The sequence below is a fragment of the Gambusia affinis genome, linkage group LG01, assembly GCF_019740435.1.
Source record: "Gambusia affinis linkage group LG01, SWU_Gaff_1.0, whole genome shotgun sequence".
In the NCBI taxonomy this organism is placed as follows: domain Eukaryota; kingdom Metazoa; phylum Chordata; class Actinopteri; order Cyprinodontiformes; family Poeciliidae; genus Gambusia; species Gambusia affinis.
Window position 1 is genome coordinate 11554429 of NC_057868.1, and position 16094 is coordinate 11570522.

A 16094-nucleotide genomic window follows, 5' to 3' on the forward strand; every position below is an offset into this window, starting at 1 on the left:
CTGGAATCGATATGTGTTGTCTCAAGATGCAACCTTATTAATAATGTCAATTTTACATTCTTTAAAAGTAGCTCAGTCTTTGCTGGAATTAATACAGCTTTCGTCAGCACGAAAACAGTGTTTTGGGCATTTTTTATAGATTAAATTTAGCTATTTCAAAACTACTTAATGCGTAAATTTGGATCATTTTAAAAACAGTTAAATAGCTACATAAGTTTGTTTTATGATAATAGAACGTTTACAAAGTGCTTTAAACTTTAGATTTCATTTAATTAGATTTTTCCCCCTTAAAAATAAACATATATCATTGTTTAGATTTTGTTGTTGTTGTAGACAATCGGGCTATGGCGCTGCGGTCCTTTTATTTTGAAATACCATCCGCAGCCTTAGGAAGCGTTGATCTGTTTTCTCTGAAGACTTCGCCTCGCCCCTTTCTAAACTCTGTAACTTTTCATCAATGATTCACTGCGTCGGACTCGACCTGCTGACCTTCCCTTATTTTTAAAAAACAAAAAGACACGCTCAGATGAGCCACAGCCCGAGTTGTGCTTTCACTCTCCCCAGACTCCTGAGCTGAAGAGCAGAGGGCCAACACACTCACCTGCTCCGCTGCACCGCAGGTAGGAAAACTTAAAGCTACACTTTATAATAGATGTCTATTCAGTTCCTGTAAGACTAATAAGAATTGTTTGTTTTGTTTTGGGGACTACACAATAAACCCTTTCTTGAGACTTTACATTATGGTTCTTAATTATTTGTGTTTTTACCTACAAGTTTTCAAAATAATAATATATTTTTGTGTTGGTAATGTTTGACATAACTTAAGCTGTTACACATTTTCCTCTTTATGCACCTGAGATAGTCTTATCACACCTTTAATTATATTTTATTACAATTCTGTTTTGAAGCTGATGTAGCAATAAAATCGCAGGTTCATATCTTACTTACATGTTTTAAGACAAAGTTTGATCTTGATATTCATTTCTTATTTCAATGAGATTCCCCGTTATTTTATATATATATTTACAGATTAGTTGTTTTGACCAAGTGCAGCTCATCATTGAAAGATTAAAGAACTCCTATCGCGGCTAATAGTCAGTCTCACTATTTTAATATATGCTGTTGTTTAACTGCTCAAATATGCATAATTTGCATTTTGTGCACAAAATGCACTAATGGACCATATTTTGCGCAGGTTTCTTATTGATTTTAGTGTGTTACAGTTTTTTATCCGGATACATAACCTGCAACGTTGCAAAGGTCCACACCAAAGTTAATTATTAACGCCCTAAGAATATTCTGCTCCTTAACATGGCCGCCACATGTCCAGATGAGGGGCCCCTGAAACGGAGCCAAACAGATTTGACTTTGCTTCACTCGCCTGAGCCACCTTCATTATTTTTGCTTCAGCAGCAACCAAAGGCATCGGTGAATAGATATCTATAGTGCTGGAAAATATTTTAAATATTGCTTTTGTTTTAGGTTTTTTGTCAGACCGAAATGCTTAAGGTTCTAAAAGACATTTTGGTATCGGGCTGCGTAAATAGACTGAAAGAAAAACATTTCAGACAATTTCATTTGTTAAAATGAAAACCATTTTAAACCAACCATCCAAACCAACCAGCCAACCTTATTAGAAAAAGTTAATCCCTCACTTGTTAAAATAGAAATGAATTTTCTTTTTGGACAGCTTTGTTTAGTTTCACTCTAGCTTGACTTTTGCCCAATTTGTGAAATCAAGAAATCTCTTCAGTAGAACCTCGCCAACATTTCAAGCCTTAAATAAACAAATGAGAAAGAAAGTCATTAACAGTTGCCAGTCCGGAAAAGTTAGGTGGTTTTTCACAGGAGTTTCCAGCAATTACTCCAAGATGAAGATTGAAAAATAGATTAATTCACCCCGGGGTTTTGGCCTTGGATATTTGGTTACCACAAGTATGAAGAAAGTTTGTGACAAACTATTTCCTGGTAGCGATACAGACAGAAGTAGTTCTGAGGATGAGAGCTTTGTCTCTGCATATGATCTTTTCGATGCTTTTCTTTTTGACGCTTCACCAGCTGGGAAGCACACTTTCCCAACAGTTGAGTCTGAAAGCTCAACTTTTGAATTGAAGACGACATTTCAAGACAGTAGCCATGAAGAAAGCACTGTTCTAAGGAACAATTTTACCAATCTTCCCTGGTAGATTCAGACGGAGAAAGAGCAGATTCTGCTGCTGTTTCCATGAACAACTCCTGAACATGTTGGTGTTCAGTAGGGAAGTAGTTTAATCCTCACAATTTGGAAAATAGCATTCATCATCTTATTTAGCATAAGCATTGTGTTTGATGTTTTTTTTTTAACCTTTAATTTTTATATTTTTTCATATTTCTTTAATGGAAAAAAAATTCTGTGTACGTTTTAAAGAGAGGTTTTATTTCATGATAAAACCTCTCTTTGCTCTCTCTGAGGATGAGAGCTTTGTCTCTGCATACGATCTTTTCGATGCTTTTCTTTTTGACGCTTCACCAGCTGGGAAGCACACTTTCCCAACAGTTGAGTCTGAAAGCTCAACTTTTGAATTGAAGACGGCATTTCAAGACAGTAGCCATGAAGAGAGTACTGTTCTAAGGAACGATTTTACCAATCTTCCCTGTCAGAAGGAGACTGTTGAGTCCGAAAACTCAAGTTTTGTTTTGAAGAAGACGGCACTGAAGACAGTAGCCATAAAGAGAGCACTGTTCAGACCACTTTCTTAGGGAAGGATTTCACCAATCTCCCAAAAGACCAAACTTCTCCGCCTGGGGAGGTTTGCTCTGCAGTTGTAAAGATTGAAATCAGCAGAAATGAAGAAAGTGACGTTGACAGATTTTGTACGTTTTCCAACTCATTCAAAAATTGTTGGATTAACGCCAGCATTCAAAGCTTAGTGAACTTGAGTTTTATCAGAAAGTGCCTGTCTTTAAATCTATTAAAATAATAGAGCATACTGGTCTGGATGAGATCTCATTTCAATTTAATTCATTTTTATCATGTGTTTTTTTGTTACACAACACAAAAAGACGATCAACAGTGTTACACTTTTCTTTTCTTTTTACGACAAACCAACTGTCATAAGTTTTCTTTCACACAGTAAAGGTTTATTATTATAATTATATAAATGTGAAGTAATTACTGCTGAATCAGCTATACTGAAAGGATAAAAAGTCAACAATCTGTAACTTTTTTGTCAACAGTTCATTCTTTTGTATTGTCTATGATGTCAATTATGAAAATGCTAAAGGTATATAATAATATACTTATACTTAGTATAGTAAGCTTATACACGCTCATTATACTTATATAATAAGCACAATTTTGCAATAGTATTTTTCAAGAAAACCTGTGTATCACGCCGGACATTATACATTTTTGCTCTTAACAGCAGAATAGCGAGCTTAACCTCGATAATAAGTCAGGCTGTCTGCTCAAGTCGCCAGGCTTTCCTTCCAGACTTGCCCCTTGCAACTTCCCATCTGATATAAAGTTTTAAAAACATCTTAGCTCAAAAAGATATTACAAAGTACCCTGAAATATTTTGTAAACACCTAAATTTTTCTCTTTTGTAAGTGAGAGAAGAATTTCACTGATTTTTTTATTTTCAGCAGCTTCACATCCCGTATTTCCACTGTTTGGCACTGAACTCTAAGCTCCAAGATGTCAATGTTTGACATCATGGAGAGAGGTTCATCAGAGACTTCCTCCACAAAATGGCCTCTGACATTTGAGCTTTAGGTTATTGTTAATACAAGGGTGACCAATGGAAACAAACTGGCAGACTTATGGCAAATACTCAAGGGAGTCACGATTTAAACTTTTGTTTTCCAATCTGATAAAAACACACAAAAAAACAAATAGCAGAAAAACCCCTGCATAATTTTACTATTGTTAAAATGTTATTATTGCTAAAGATGTAATCTTCAACATTATGTGCTCAGAATGGAAAATGAGCATTGCAGCATAAACCCTGATAATCCTCAGGACAACAACAAAATGGACACGCTTACCCATTATACAGACTATGTCCCTCATTGTCTTCCTGTTTTTCCACCATGTCATTCATGGGAAACACGAACTTCCAGCTCGTTTGGATCCTTAGGCTGTCACACAGGAGTCAGCAGCTGGTCATCCGCACAAAACACACTCAGACAGCCGAGGAAAAAAAAGGCAAGGTTTATCTAAGTTAGAGTTGAAAGGACATTTATGAAGGGAGAAACGATGGAAGGCATGTTGACTGTTGACTGAACCCGTCCTGTCCTCCGACAGGTTTGGATTCTCCAGGTGGATTGAGAACACATCAGCCATGGCACACTGCAGCGTGAGTTAACCAAATGCTTTTATTTTTATTTTAACCAGCAGGCTGTTTGAGCATGTGACATTGGAAGTATGTCTGCAGGTCGGTTTAGACATCAGCGTTCAGAATAACCGCTTTGTTCAACAAGATGTCTTGAGACCAAACTATTTCAGGACACACATTTTTAAGGTCTGGATCATCTGTCGGCTGTGTTGTTAATTATTTAGCTTGTGGCTACTGAAACACAAAAGCAGTGATTGAGACATGTGATGGAGAACATTTGACTGAAAAGTTCTGAATATTTGAATTAATAAGTTGACTGAGTTCTTTGTGTTTGCATCTAACAACTTATGTTTGTTTTAGATCATTTTGTTGCGCTGATTTTGTCTTGAAATGACATGATCAATATATGGTTCTGTTATTTTGTGTATGATTTGTTCAGTATGTCAGACTGTTAAGCTTCTTTCAGTGAGATGACTTTTGTTTTTAAGGATTGTTTGACAGAACAGAAGAGATTGTTTTTGCTCTTTAACTCTTGAGAAAATTTCCATCTGGAGTCATCTGACAGACGCAGATGGTCAAACAAGTCTGTGTTAGTTTCATTCTTTGTCATCTGACTGCTGTAAGGCACAGTGGTGTTTGCCAAACCAAACAGGTGGAAAAAAATATTCTTCTTCCTCTTATTCTTATCAAACAAAGCTTTGAAAGTGAATGTAAAACCTTTCTAAGATCATCTGAAATGGACAGTTTACATGTTGTGGTTACAATTATTTGCTTTTCTGTGAAGTGCACAGTTAACATTGTAATGTAGAATCCTTAAAAGAAACCAAAAACTTTTTTTTTTTTATTTATAATCTGTTGACTTGCTTTGATAATTTCAAGCATTGTGTGTATTTTTCTCTATATATTTCCAGCTGCGGTCAACGCCCTCCTCTCCTCACGATGATGTCAATTTGGGACCTTCAGCAAACCCACAGTCAGTAACTCTGCTTTTATTAAACCATTTGTTACCCTTTTTTTTTAAGTTGCAAATTAACCCACTGAAATTGTAATACTAGATCAACTAAAACAAACTTAGTAAAGACTGATGAAGTGATCTTGGTGAAAGTGATCCAATATTACAAAGCGTGTGAAACTTTGTTTTGAGTGTCTCACCTGATCCTCTCTTTGAAAGAATAACTCTTACAGCAATGCAGCATTCTGCAAGAGTCTCATTTCATGACTAATGTGCTAATTTCCCACCCAATAAATTCAAACCTTTAAGAGAAGAATGCTGCAAACAAACCTTATTAGGTTTTGCAGATAAAGTTTGTCACATGTTACCAAAACAGTTCTGCTTCCACCTCATAAGTCAAGATATTGTTTTTCCAGCAACCTTTTGACTTCTTAATGTAATCTTTAACAAACTGTGGAGGAGAGGCAGTGCAGTGGGTATTTATTTCTCAAGATTAACATTTAACAATGTGAGACTAGCCTCTGGTTGCACTCATTTAAACCTCCATGACCTCAGGAATCTTTACTTAGCTTGTCCGTTTGTTTTCTGGCCACTCCTCGCATTCAGTCTCACTGTGGAAACTTTTGACAAAACATGGTGTGGTAACTTTTGGCAGCCGCCTGCAGATAAACTCTTTTTATTATTATTATTATTATTATTATTATTATTATTATTATTATTATTATTATTATTATTATTATTATTATTATTATTATTATTATTATTATTCTGATATTATCAGAGCTTTTTATTTCATTATACCATTACATTCAAAGGAGCAATAAACATGTACTTTCAAGATCAAACCTGATTGCCGTTCTTCGATGACCTCTCTACTGCGGTACTAAACTTATCCCATAATGTAAAAAAAAAAAAAGTTTTTCTCTTCAGATCTGCTTCCAGAAGTTCACACGCATTTGTTCCTCATAAATGAGCCACACTGGATCTTTTTGAATGACAGTCACCACTGTTTGACACAAAGTTTCTTTTTTAGTTTTACGTGTGTTTTCTCTTTAGTGAAATAGTCATATTATGAGCCTCGGAGTATGTTGTGTAATCTGATGTGCAAAGCAATGCAGATCGTTTAATAGTTGACCTTCCTGTTGTTTCAGCGCCAGACCGACTGACTTTGACTTCCTGGCTGTCATTGGTAAAGGAACCTTTGGGAAGGTAACTCTAAAACACTTATTTATGTCTGCACTATTAAACTGATCTGTTGTTTTTGGGGGATTTTTTTTTTGTTCTTCACAAACCTTCAGGTATGTTTTCTTGGTCATAATACAAGCCATGCTGCAGGAATTATTGATTGTTCTGAGAAATTAATACATTTTATAGTTTTATGATCTGTTAGGGAGCACAGATTTTACCCTGACCTACTTATATAAAAGAAACAGAGAGAGAGAGAAATGAATTTTGTAAGATTGTGTCCAACTACTGACATCCAAGCCACAGTCAGAGTGTTTGAGTCTTAAAAACTAAAGTGTGCTTCCTGCGTCCTCACTTGTTAACTACTTGAAATACAGCGATCTGAAATTTGTTGCTGAAATTTACCTTTTCAAATTTTCTTTTTCTTATCAATCCTTTTGCCAAATACTGCTCATTAAGTTTTGATTATAAAATCGTTGGTGCAAAACAACTGGAAAGTTAGTCACATGTCACTCAGTCAGAACCTATTTTGCACTTCTTTACCTGTGGCATCACCTGCTAATGGAAAGTTTCCTGCAGTTAGTAAATACCACGATCATCCCCTCTGGTTCATGGGTGTATTCCAGTGAAACCTCCACTTTGGGTCTATCTCTTCTTAGCTGAAAATCCCAGCTGGATTTAAATCTCAGCTGTTTCTATCAGGACCGCCTGTCCTCCGACTGGCCCTGAAAGAGATGATAATTTTAAGAAGGCACTGATGAAACTAGTTTTTAAATGAACCAATGTTGACCCATCTGTCCTTCAAACAGTAAACTTTTCATCCTCTATTATCTTTTCTCACATTTGGGGTTCTCCGATGCTCATTTTACACCCCCAATTTATTTATTTGTTTTTTTGTTAATCATTTTGTCACATTTTGTTCTTTAATGAGGTTTAATCGCTTGCTGTGCTGTAGGTGAAAGATTTCCAAATTTATTTCTACACCGAAGCTCTTTAACCTTCAAACTAAAATGCTTTAATCTAAATAAAAATAAAAAAGTATTATTTTAATAACTTACAATTTCTTTGCCCTACTAGACTCTTTAAAACATGCTTTACTCAACCTGTGGCTGTCAAATCATATTTTCCACCCACTCTGGACCCTTGCTCAGTTTCAAGTAAACATGATAAATGGGTTAGGCATTGTTTCTGCTCAGATCTTTCAACTTCACACACTTTGAAGTCACTGGTTAAGAAGATCGTATTGATACCACGGAGCAGACAAATAAACACCCAACTCTGTATTTTTGACATTTCCATCCTAATACTCATTTTTACTGCTTCATCACTTCAAAACTAATTGTTTTTACTCTTATTTTTAATATTATTTGATTTTAATTTTTTTATTTTGCTTTATTTTATTCTATTTTTGTTTAGTCATATAATATTTCAGCCGATTAATAATTTTAAATTTCTTTGATCACGCAAAAAATAAGAGAAGTGACTTTATTTTTTCTTCCTTTGCATCAACCCTCCCGACATTTCTCAGCATTGTGCGTTCCCAGAGATCAGCTGTCTGTGTTGCGTGCACACTTTTGATGAAATGTCCTGACACCATTGTGCTGAGATGCAGGTGCAAAGTGTTTACTAAACAAACCACTAATAAGCCAACCATCATGCAGGTCCTGCTTGCAAAGCTGAAAGCCGACAACAAGTTCTACGCAGTCAAAGTTCTGCAGAAGAAGATCATCCTCAAGAAAAAAGAGGTAATTTAGCCATTTGAATATGTTTCTCTTGGTATGTTTGGCTATTAAAACTGAGCTTGATCCTGACAAATCAACCGTTAAATACACCCAAAGGAACAGCATCTTTATATAAGTCAAACATCAAGTTATCATACACTTTTCAAATAAATATATCCCGTAATAGAGCGTCAAGCTGTAATTAAATCAGATATTTTTTTTGCTATTGTTGTAGACGAACGATATTTAAACAGTGAAAGCAAATAATGCTGAGGACTTTTGGAAACCAAACATAGATGGGAATCTCTGTCTGTGGGTGGATGAGTATCTGTGAGAGTTATTAGTAAACAGAGTTCTGACCCGGCAAGATCTGATCTGTTTCTAATCTAATCTGCAGCTTGTTCCGTACAAAGGACACATTTTACAGCCCACAGAAAATAAACCAGGACACTTCAGTGTTTGTCGAACAACACGGTGACAATATCCGAGTAAAGAGAACCAGATCCTCTTGTCACTCAGAGAGCTCAGCTTGACTCTAGTTAAACTGATACATTGTCTTTCTGGTAATAGAAGTGTTTGTGTGCTTGTCTCAGGGCTTACATTTTTGGAGACGTGTGTCTTTGCTTAACTTTATCTAAATCTAATAAAGAAAATGTAATCATCCAAATTTACAAAGTGTTTTATTTAAATCCTGTGCCTTGTCATAAATGACATAAAACACAAGCTACACAAGGCAAACTCTCTTTTTTATACTGAGTAAAACACAATTTTGCCATTACTAGCTGCTAGAATTTATGCCATTATAAACTGGTTTTATTGTTCTCCATTTTTCCATTTTAAAACAAAAATAAACCTAACTTTTCTGGACACTCTAACATATACATCATTGTGTGTTACTAATGTCAAATTACCTCATTAATAATTGAAAATATGAACAGTTGTTGAAAATTAAACAAATGTTATCATTAACTAATAAATCACTCATAGATCTTTAGCCAGAAGATCATGTTTCCATTAATAAATCAACTTGGGGGAAAAAAACTAAACATTTTTTTGTTTTACAAAATATATAAAAATATCAAGAAAAAAACCATTTAATTTACGTCTAATTGTTTAGAAATATATCACAAAGTTCATTCAACATGCTACTAATGTAATCATTTGTTTGGATTCACGCCAAATTAATAAAACAATGCAATCAGTCCCAATAATGCTGAAAGTAAACCATGTAAAGCTCATCTGATTGCATCAAGTCATCTGCTTTTCTAAGTAAGCATGTGGCAACAGTTGGGAGGAAACGCCTCCTCATAACGGAAAGCAACTCCCAGAAGAATCCAGCTCAGCATGAGCGACTGATGTCTGCCACTAACAAAGAAGAAAAACAAGGAGTTCATGACCATTAATCGTTCATTGGTCAATGTATCTGACCAGGAAAGAGAAGGACCCAGACATTCTTTAGACGACGCCGTTTGCTGTGTTCTTGGACGTGATAGTTACAGTATACAGCACGGTGATGAGCAGGAAACAGGAAAAGACCGATGACTTTGTATTTTGCTACACTGTGAGGCCGAGTCATGAACTAAATACAGTACGTGAAGGGTCAACGGCCTCATGAGATGCAGGTCGCATTTGGAAACATCCGCGCCGTCATGCAGGGAAAAGCAGAGATAAAACTGATTTTATCTCTCTCTGTTGTGTATTTTGTGAAAGTAATGTCTGGCTTTCGCAGACACTGAAGTTCTTTCACTGTGACAGAAGAGGTCAGTCATTTTGTTTTTTCCTCTTTTAGCAAAAGAACATCATGGCAGAGAGGAACGTGCTGCTGAAGAGCCTGAAACACCCGTTTCTGGTCCGGCTCCACTACTCCTTTCAGACCGCAGAAAAACTCTACTTTGTGCTTGACTATGTAAACGGAGGGGAGGTACATGTTTGACGGCCAAATACAACAAAACTGAACTTAGATGAACTCAGGTAGAGACTGATTTAGCAAGGTCCTAAAATTAATCTATATTTTTTAAAATGATAATTGATTCTCATGCAGAGAACCATCAATATTCTGCTTTTATGAAAATTTCATATTGTCACTCAATATGACCCCAGCCATTTTCTTTCTTTTCCTCATTGTTTTCAATTTATGTTCAATTATTATATTCAAATACCATTTTTAACAAAATCTTCACTTATGTTGGAAATGTTACAGTCATATCAGGTGTTTTTTCCGTTAAGTGTTGCCCCATTTTTTGTTTCAAGGCTTCTCTCTCTGTTACTCCCAAATTTCTTTACCATTCCTCTCCCTTTCCTCGTCACATTTGTAATCCCGCACCACTTCCTGCTCCACCTACCGCTTTTTTTTTTACTATATAATAAACATTTAATCTTCCTCTGCAGCTCTTCTTCCACCTCCAGAGGGAGAGGTGTTTCTCGGAGCCGAGGGCGAGGTTCTACGCTGCCGAAGTGGCAAGCGCTATCGGCTACCTCCACTCTCTTAACATTGTCTACAGGTCAGAGATGCTGGACGTATTAGCTTAGTCGCCTTGAAATGCAACTGACTGATAACCACGGCTTTGGCTCTTGTATTTGACAGAGACTTAAAACCAGAGAATATCCTTTTAGACTCTCAGGTAAGCCACTAACGGATCCTTGCTCATTTCATTTGACTGTTATATTCAGTGTAGTTCGGGATTGCATGTGCCTCTTCTCTGCAGGGTCATGTGGTGCTGACGGACTTCGGGCTGTGCAAAGAAGGCGTTGAGCCAGAAGGAACCACCTCCACTTTCTGTGGCACCCCAGAGGTGAGTGGCAAGAACATGAAAAGCTATAATAATTTCACATTGTAGGACTACGTGTACCAAAGAAGTTGACATACTCCTTTTTAGAACAAGTTTTTGTTGTTGTTTTGACTGAAGCTTGTGTAATGTCAGAAGCAGCACGATTTTTCTTCCTTCCTTTTATGATCACCTCTACTTGTTCATGAATTTCTTCTCTTTCTCTGAAGTACTTGGCACCGGAAATTCTGCGTAAGGAACCATACGACAGGACAGTGGACTGGTGGTGTCTGGGAGCCGTTCTCTATGAGATGATCTATAGCCTGGTACGTGTGTTTATGAGTGGCTGATCCAAACATTTACTTTTTTGTTTGTTTGTACCATATCTATTTGACCATAGTGTCAAACTCCTATTACCTGCATCATGGTGTGTTTTGAACATCTGGTAGAAGATTTACAGAAAAATAAAGTTTGAATTGTATCCTTTGTGGTAGCACTCACTTTTGATTTATTCAAGTATCCTTCGTACTTTTGATTATTTCTGTGATCAGTACAGAAGAAAAGGTTTCTTTTGCTGTGGCTCACGCATCTTTAGCTTCTGTACCCTCAATATTATGTATTATATTAATAGAAGCTCTCACTCCATTTTAGCCTCCTTTCTACAGCCGGGATGTTGGTGAAATGTACGATGGGATTCTCCACAAGACGCTGCCGCTCCCTCCGGGGAAGTCTGAGGTCGTCTGCTCTCTGCTGGTTGGTCTTCTGCAGAAAGACCCACACAGACGACTCGGAGCGATTGCTGACTTTGTAAGTGTGTGTTTGTCCTAAAAAAACCTCCAGGCAATAAATATGTCTTGATTTTGTAAAAAGAGTTATGTTCAATATTTTGTTAATTGAGGACCAGCAGAAGTAGAGCTGACATAGCTGGAGCAGCTCCTTTGGAGAAAAAAAATATTAAATGACTCCAAAAATGCTCCTAGTGGAGTATCCGATAAATTTTGCCAAGGCAATGAGTTCCACCAAAAAATGTGAACAAATAACTTTTCATTGTTGTCATTTGGGTTTTTTTGCAGTTAGAAATAAAGAACCATCCCTTCTTTGCTCCAATCAACTGGGACGACCTGTATCACAAGAGGATCACTCCTCCTTACAACCCCAATGTGGTAAGTTATGTTCTGTAAAACTGCTATTGTTTATGTGTTCCTGGAGTAATTTTAGTAGGCTGACTTGGGAAGGTTCACCACTGTTCCATCATGTTTTATCCATCTGTTGATGGTTGAAACCCTTCCCAGTGTCATGGTGTGGCGGTGGACCCAAACGCAGCAGGACGTAGACGTTAGAAATAAGTGGATGTTTTAATGAAGAAAATCAACCAACAAAAAAATCCAAAATCCAGGGGTACAAGAAAATCCAAAAACAAAACAAACTGGAAACATGAGGGAACAACAAATAATCCAGTGACAGGAAACCTGGGTAGTAACGATCAGGGTGACGAGACAGACTGGCAAGTTGTGACTGGGATAGAGGAGATTAAATACTGAGAGGTAGTAAATGGAACAATGGACCTAAAGAGATGAGATAACTGGTTGCAGGTGTGAGTAGTTGGCACAGGAGCTAATTGAGGGCTGGGGAGAAGGTGGCACAGGGAAGCTATGGAGATATACTGGGGAAAAGCAGAGAGGAAACACCAGGAAGCTGAAAATACCTCTAAAATAAAAGAAACACTAATACTAAAGAAATCCTGATAAACTAGAAGACAAAAAGACATGAGTGTAAAACATAAACAAACCTAAACAGAAAGACGGCTGATCTATCAATCATAAGAACTGGGGGATGTAGAGCTAGAGAAACTAGAAGATCTGAACAAAGAAATAACCTAACTAGAACTACTAAAGAGAGACTAAATGAACCTAAAGTGACAAAATAAGATCTAGAAACACTACAGGGGAAACTAGAAGGCTTAAATAAAATAAATTGTAATCACTAAAGAAGCTCGACATAGACTCAGACATACAAGAAAACCAGAGCCTAACTAAAGAATAAACCTAACTAGAAACACTATGAAGGGCCCAAAAACCCAGAGTCCTGACATCCAGACAAAACAAGGACCGCTTTTTTATTCAGTTTTTGAATTTATTTCAATTAGAACATGATATGTTGCTCTTAGAAATCCTTCAGCTAAAATTATGTTGTCAGACTAAAGATCTATGAGTGATTTATTAGTTAATAATAACATTTGTTTAATTTTCAACAACTGTTCATATTTTCAATTATTAATTATGTAATTTGACATTAGTAACACAGAATGATGTATATGTTAGACTGTCCAGAAAAGTTAGGTTTATTCTTGTTTTAAAATGGAAAAATGGAGAACAATAAAACCAGTTTATAATGGCATAAATTCTACCAGCTAGTAATGGCAAAATTATGTTTTACTCAGTATAAAAAAGAAAGTTTGCCTTGTGTAGCTTGTGTTTTATGTCATTTATGACAAAGCACAGGATTTAAATCAAACACTTTGTAAATTTGGATGATTACATTTTCTTTATTTGATTTAGACAAGTATTAATTGAGTTATTCTTTAAATTTATGACAGATTTTACTGGTGTATTTTCAAAGGGCCTGGCTTGTTTTGACATTTGTTTCTTAAACCAAAAAGTGCCTTTGGTTGCATCTGTTATAATAAAATGAAAATTGAAGGAAATCAAGCAAATAATAATCAGATACAATCAAACTGTCTTCCAGAGAGGCCCGGCTGACACCCAACACATTGATCCAGAGTTCACCAGGGAAATGGTTCCCAGCTCGGTGAGTCGGACCCCGGAGTTTAACGCCAGCACCAGCTCCAACAACGCTTTCAATGGGTTCTCCTTTGTCGGCACAGAGGATAGTTTCCTGTGAGACCAAAAGGTTCAAACTGTCAGAAAAACCAGTGAAATGATATGTTCTGTCAAAGAAAGGGGACGATCGCTGTTCTGTGTTTCCATCTCAGGGATGTAACAGAATCCCAGCTGGCATAGCTCAGAGGTGGAGCATGCAGGAAATGGAGATGCTCAGAGGAACCGCACAGGAAATGTTCCCTTGTTCATTTCATATGAAGAAGCATATAGGAATACTTGAGGCCGTATGTAGACCAAAGATTAGTTGGTTTTTTTATATATATATTTAGATGTTATGGTAAAAAGTGAAGCACTGCATTTCCTTAAGTATGTACAGAAACTGAACGGACAAAGACAAAAATAAGAAATAATCATATAAGACAAGAAATATCTGAAAATCAAAAGCCACAGTAAACTCAACTCTTGCTTGTATAATTTAAATCTCATTTCTGGTGTGATTGGTGGGCTAAGTGGGTTTTTTTTAATCTACTTTTTCATATTTTTGTAAATTATTTGATTTTTATTTACAGATGAACGGGTTAATTGCACAGTGGAACAAAGGTTAACTTATGCACAGCACCAGTCTTCTGAAGTCTGTTTCCAGACTTTTCGCTAATTACTTTATAAAACAAAGATGTGAACTTTTATTGGAAAGAAATTAGTTTGGTGAGGTTAATGAAGCAATTGTAAATGTGCTTCTTTTCTATAATAATCACAAATATATTTATGAACAAAAATAGACAGTTATGTTCACAGGCTTGAATGTCTACATTAATGTGCAAGCAAAAACACACTTGATGTAACAGTCACCTACACTGTAGTAATAATATTAAAGCTGGTTTTTATATTTAAGTATTGTAACTCCTGAATACTGTAAATGTACAGTAACTGCTTTGAAAAAATAATTGTGCAATGTGTTAAAATTGATGTAGCAGTGTAAACACATATGAAGTGCTTCTCCCATAACTATTTTAGTGATAATTGGTGCTGGGGTTTGGATCTAAAGTATAATTCCTAGTGAAATAAATTGTTTTGTTTGTACATGTAAAATAAAAATATGTATTTAAATTCACATGTCAGAAGTTTTTCTGTCAACTCACATGCTCTTGGTGAAGTAACTACATATCTCTTTTATTACGTCCTTTAAATGGCTAAGTAGTCACAAAGCACAATTGTTGCTATGATATTTAAATCTGTGTGCCAAATTGGTTCTTCCTTAGCTATAGTTGTAAAAAGACAAGCCAACATTATAAACAAATGGGCCACATTTCCAGCAGCACTTAGTTGGTGTTGACGACAAGACAATAAAAGAAATCCAATATTATTTTAAAAGTAACCCAATACGTTAATATTTTTTGGCCTTAAGTTGTCGTTAGTCCTAAATCATAAGCAAGCCTTTAAACATGAACATTTTTGTGTACCATTACCAGGATGTAATGCTACCCAAAAATCACCGTATGAAGTATACTCTCAATATAAAGTCAAGATTTACAGCTTGCTTTAATCAGGAGAAACATAAAAAGTAGCCACTATGTGACTGTAGCTTTGTAGATTTTTATTATCATTGAAGGACCACTGGCCACTTGGTATAGCTTCTATATACTTTGGATGGATTATACAACAATAAAACTATTTGAAAATGGTAAATGTTTATATTTTTTGCTGATGAGAATAAGAAATCATGACAGTACCAGTGGTTTTCCCCAATTCATTTGCCGTACAGCATTTTGGACCAGCGGGCAGCTAGATTTGGATGGCAGCTGATACAATTTTACTTTTTAAAGTCGCACTACAGAACATTGCATTGCATACTTAATTCACGTAGACATTTTGCATGTGGTCAAGTATAAAAATAACCCGAATTGGTTCAGTATATGTATATACTAAATATGAAGTGCTGCGCATCTGAACTGCAGGCAGGGGGCAGTGAAATTATACTAACTAAATTATCATATTGTCACCTTCCTTAAGTAATGGCTTAAGTTATTTTTGCCATAAGTGATTTTGGAGAAATAAATAAGTAAATAAACACCATCTCTTTTTTTCCCCAAAAGATGCTTTAGGTGAAAACATAACTTTTGGCAAATAATGAAGGTGAGGACATGTTGGACTGTTAATAAGCCTATAACTAAAGAGCATTACATTTTGTTATAACGAGATACAAACACTAATTAAATAATAGGAATTCATTATCAATTATAATGTATTGGATAATGTTTTTGTTTCTTTCTTTTGTTAGAAAAAAAAGAAATAAATTTCTGTCCTTCCACTTTTAA

General features: G+C 35.9%; 1 protein-coding gene across 6 annotated transcripts; it reads left to right on the forward strand.

Annotated features, from left to right (window-relative positions):
* Positions 1–2: 2 nt before the first annotated feature.
* On the forward strand, positions 3–14886 carry sgk2a (serum/glucocorticoid regulated kinase 2a). Of its 6 annotated transcripts, XM_044132280.1 has the most exons (15): positions 580–620; positions 4102–4185; positions 4284–4337; positions 5228–5289; positions 6420–6477; positions 8115–8198; positions 9964–10095; positions 10563–10675; positions 10759–10795; positions 10880–10966; positions 11170–11265; positions 11591–11746; positions 12013–12102; positions 13685–13836; positions 13932–14886. In XM_044132280.1, exons 3-15 carry the CDS (start codon positions 4323–4325, stop codon positions 13957–13959), a joined length of 1110 nt encoding a protein of 369 aa, XP_043988215.1. In that variant the 5' UTR covers positions 580–620; positions 4102–4185; positions 4284–4322; the 3' UTR covers positions 13960–14886. The 6 variants fall into 6 exon arrangements, with proteins under 6 accessions (XP_043988198.1, XP_043988206.1, XP_043988215.1 ...); XM_044132263.1 differs by lacking the exon at positions 4102–4185 and having other exon boundaries at positions 3–620; positions 4286–4337; XM_044132254.1 differs by lacking the exon at positions 580–620 and having other exon boundaries at positions 640–4186; positions 4286–4337.
* Positions 14887–16094: the final 1208 nt, after the last annotated feature.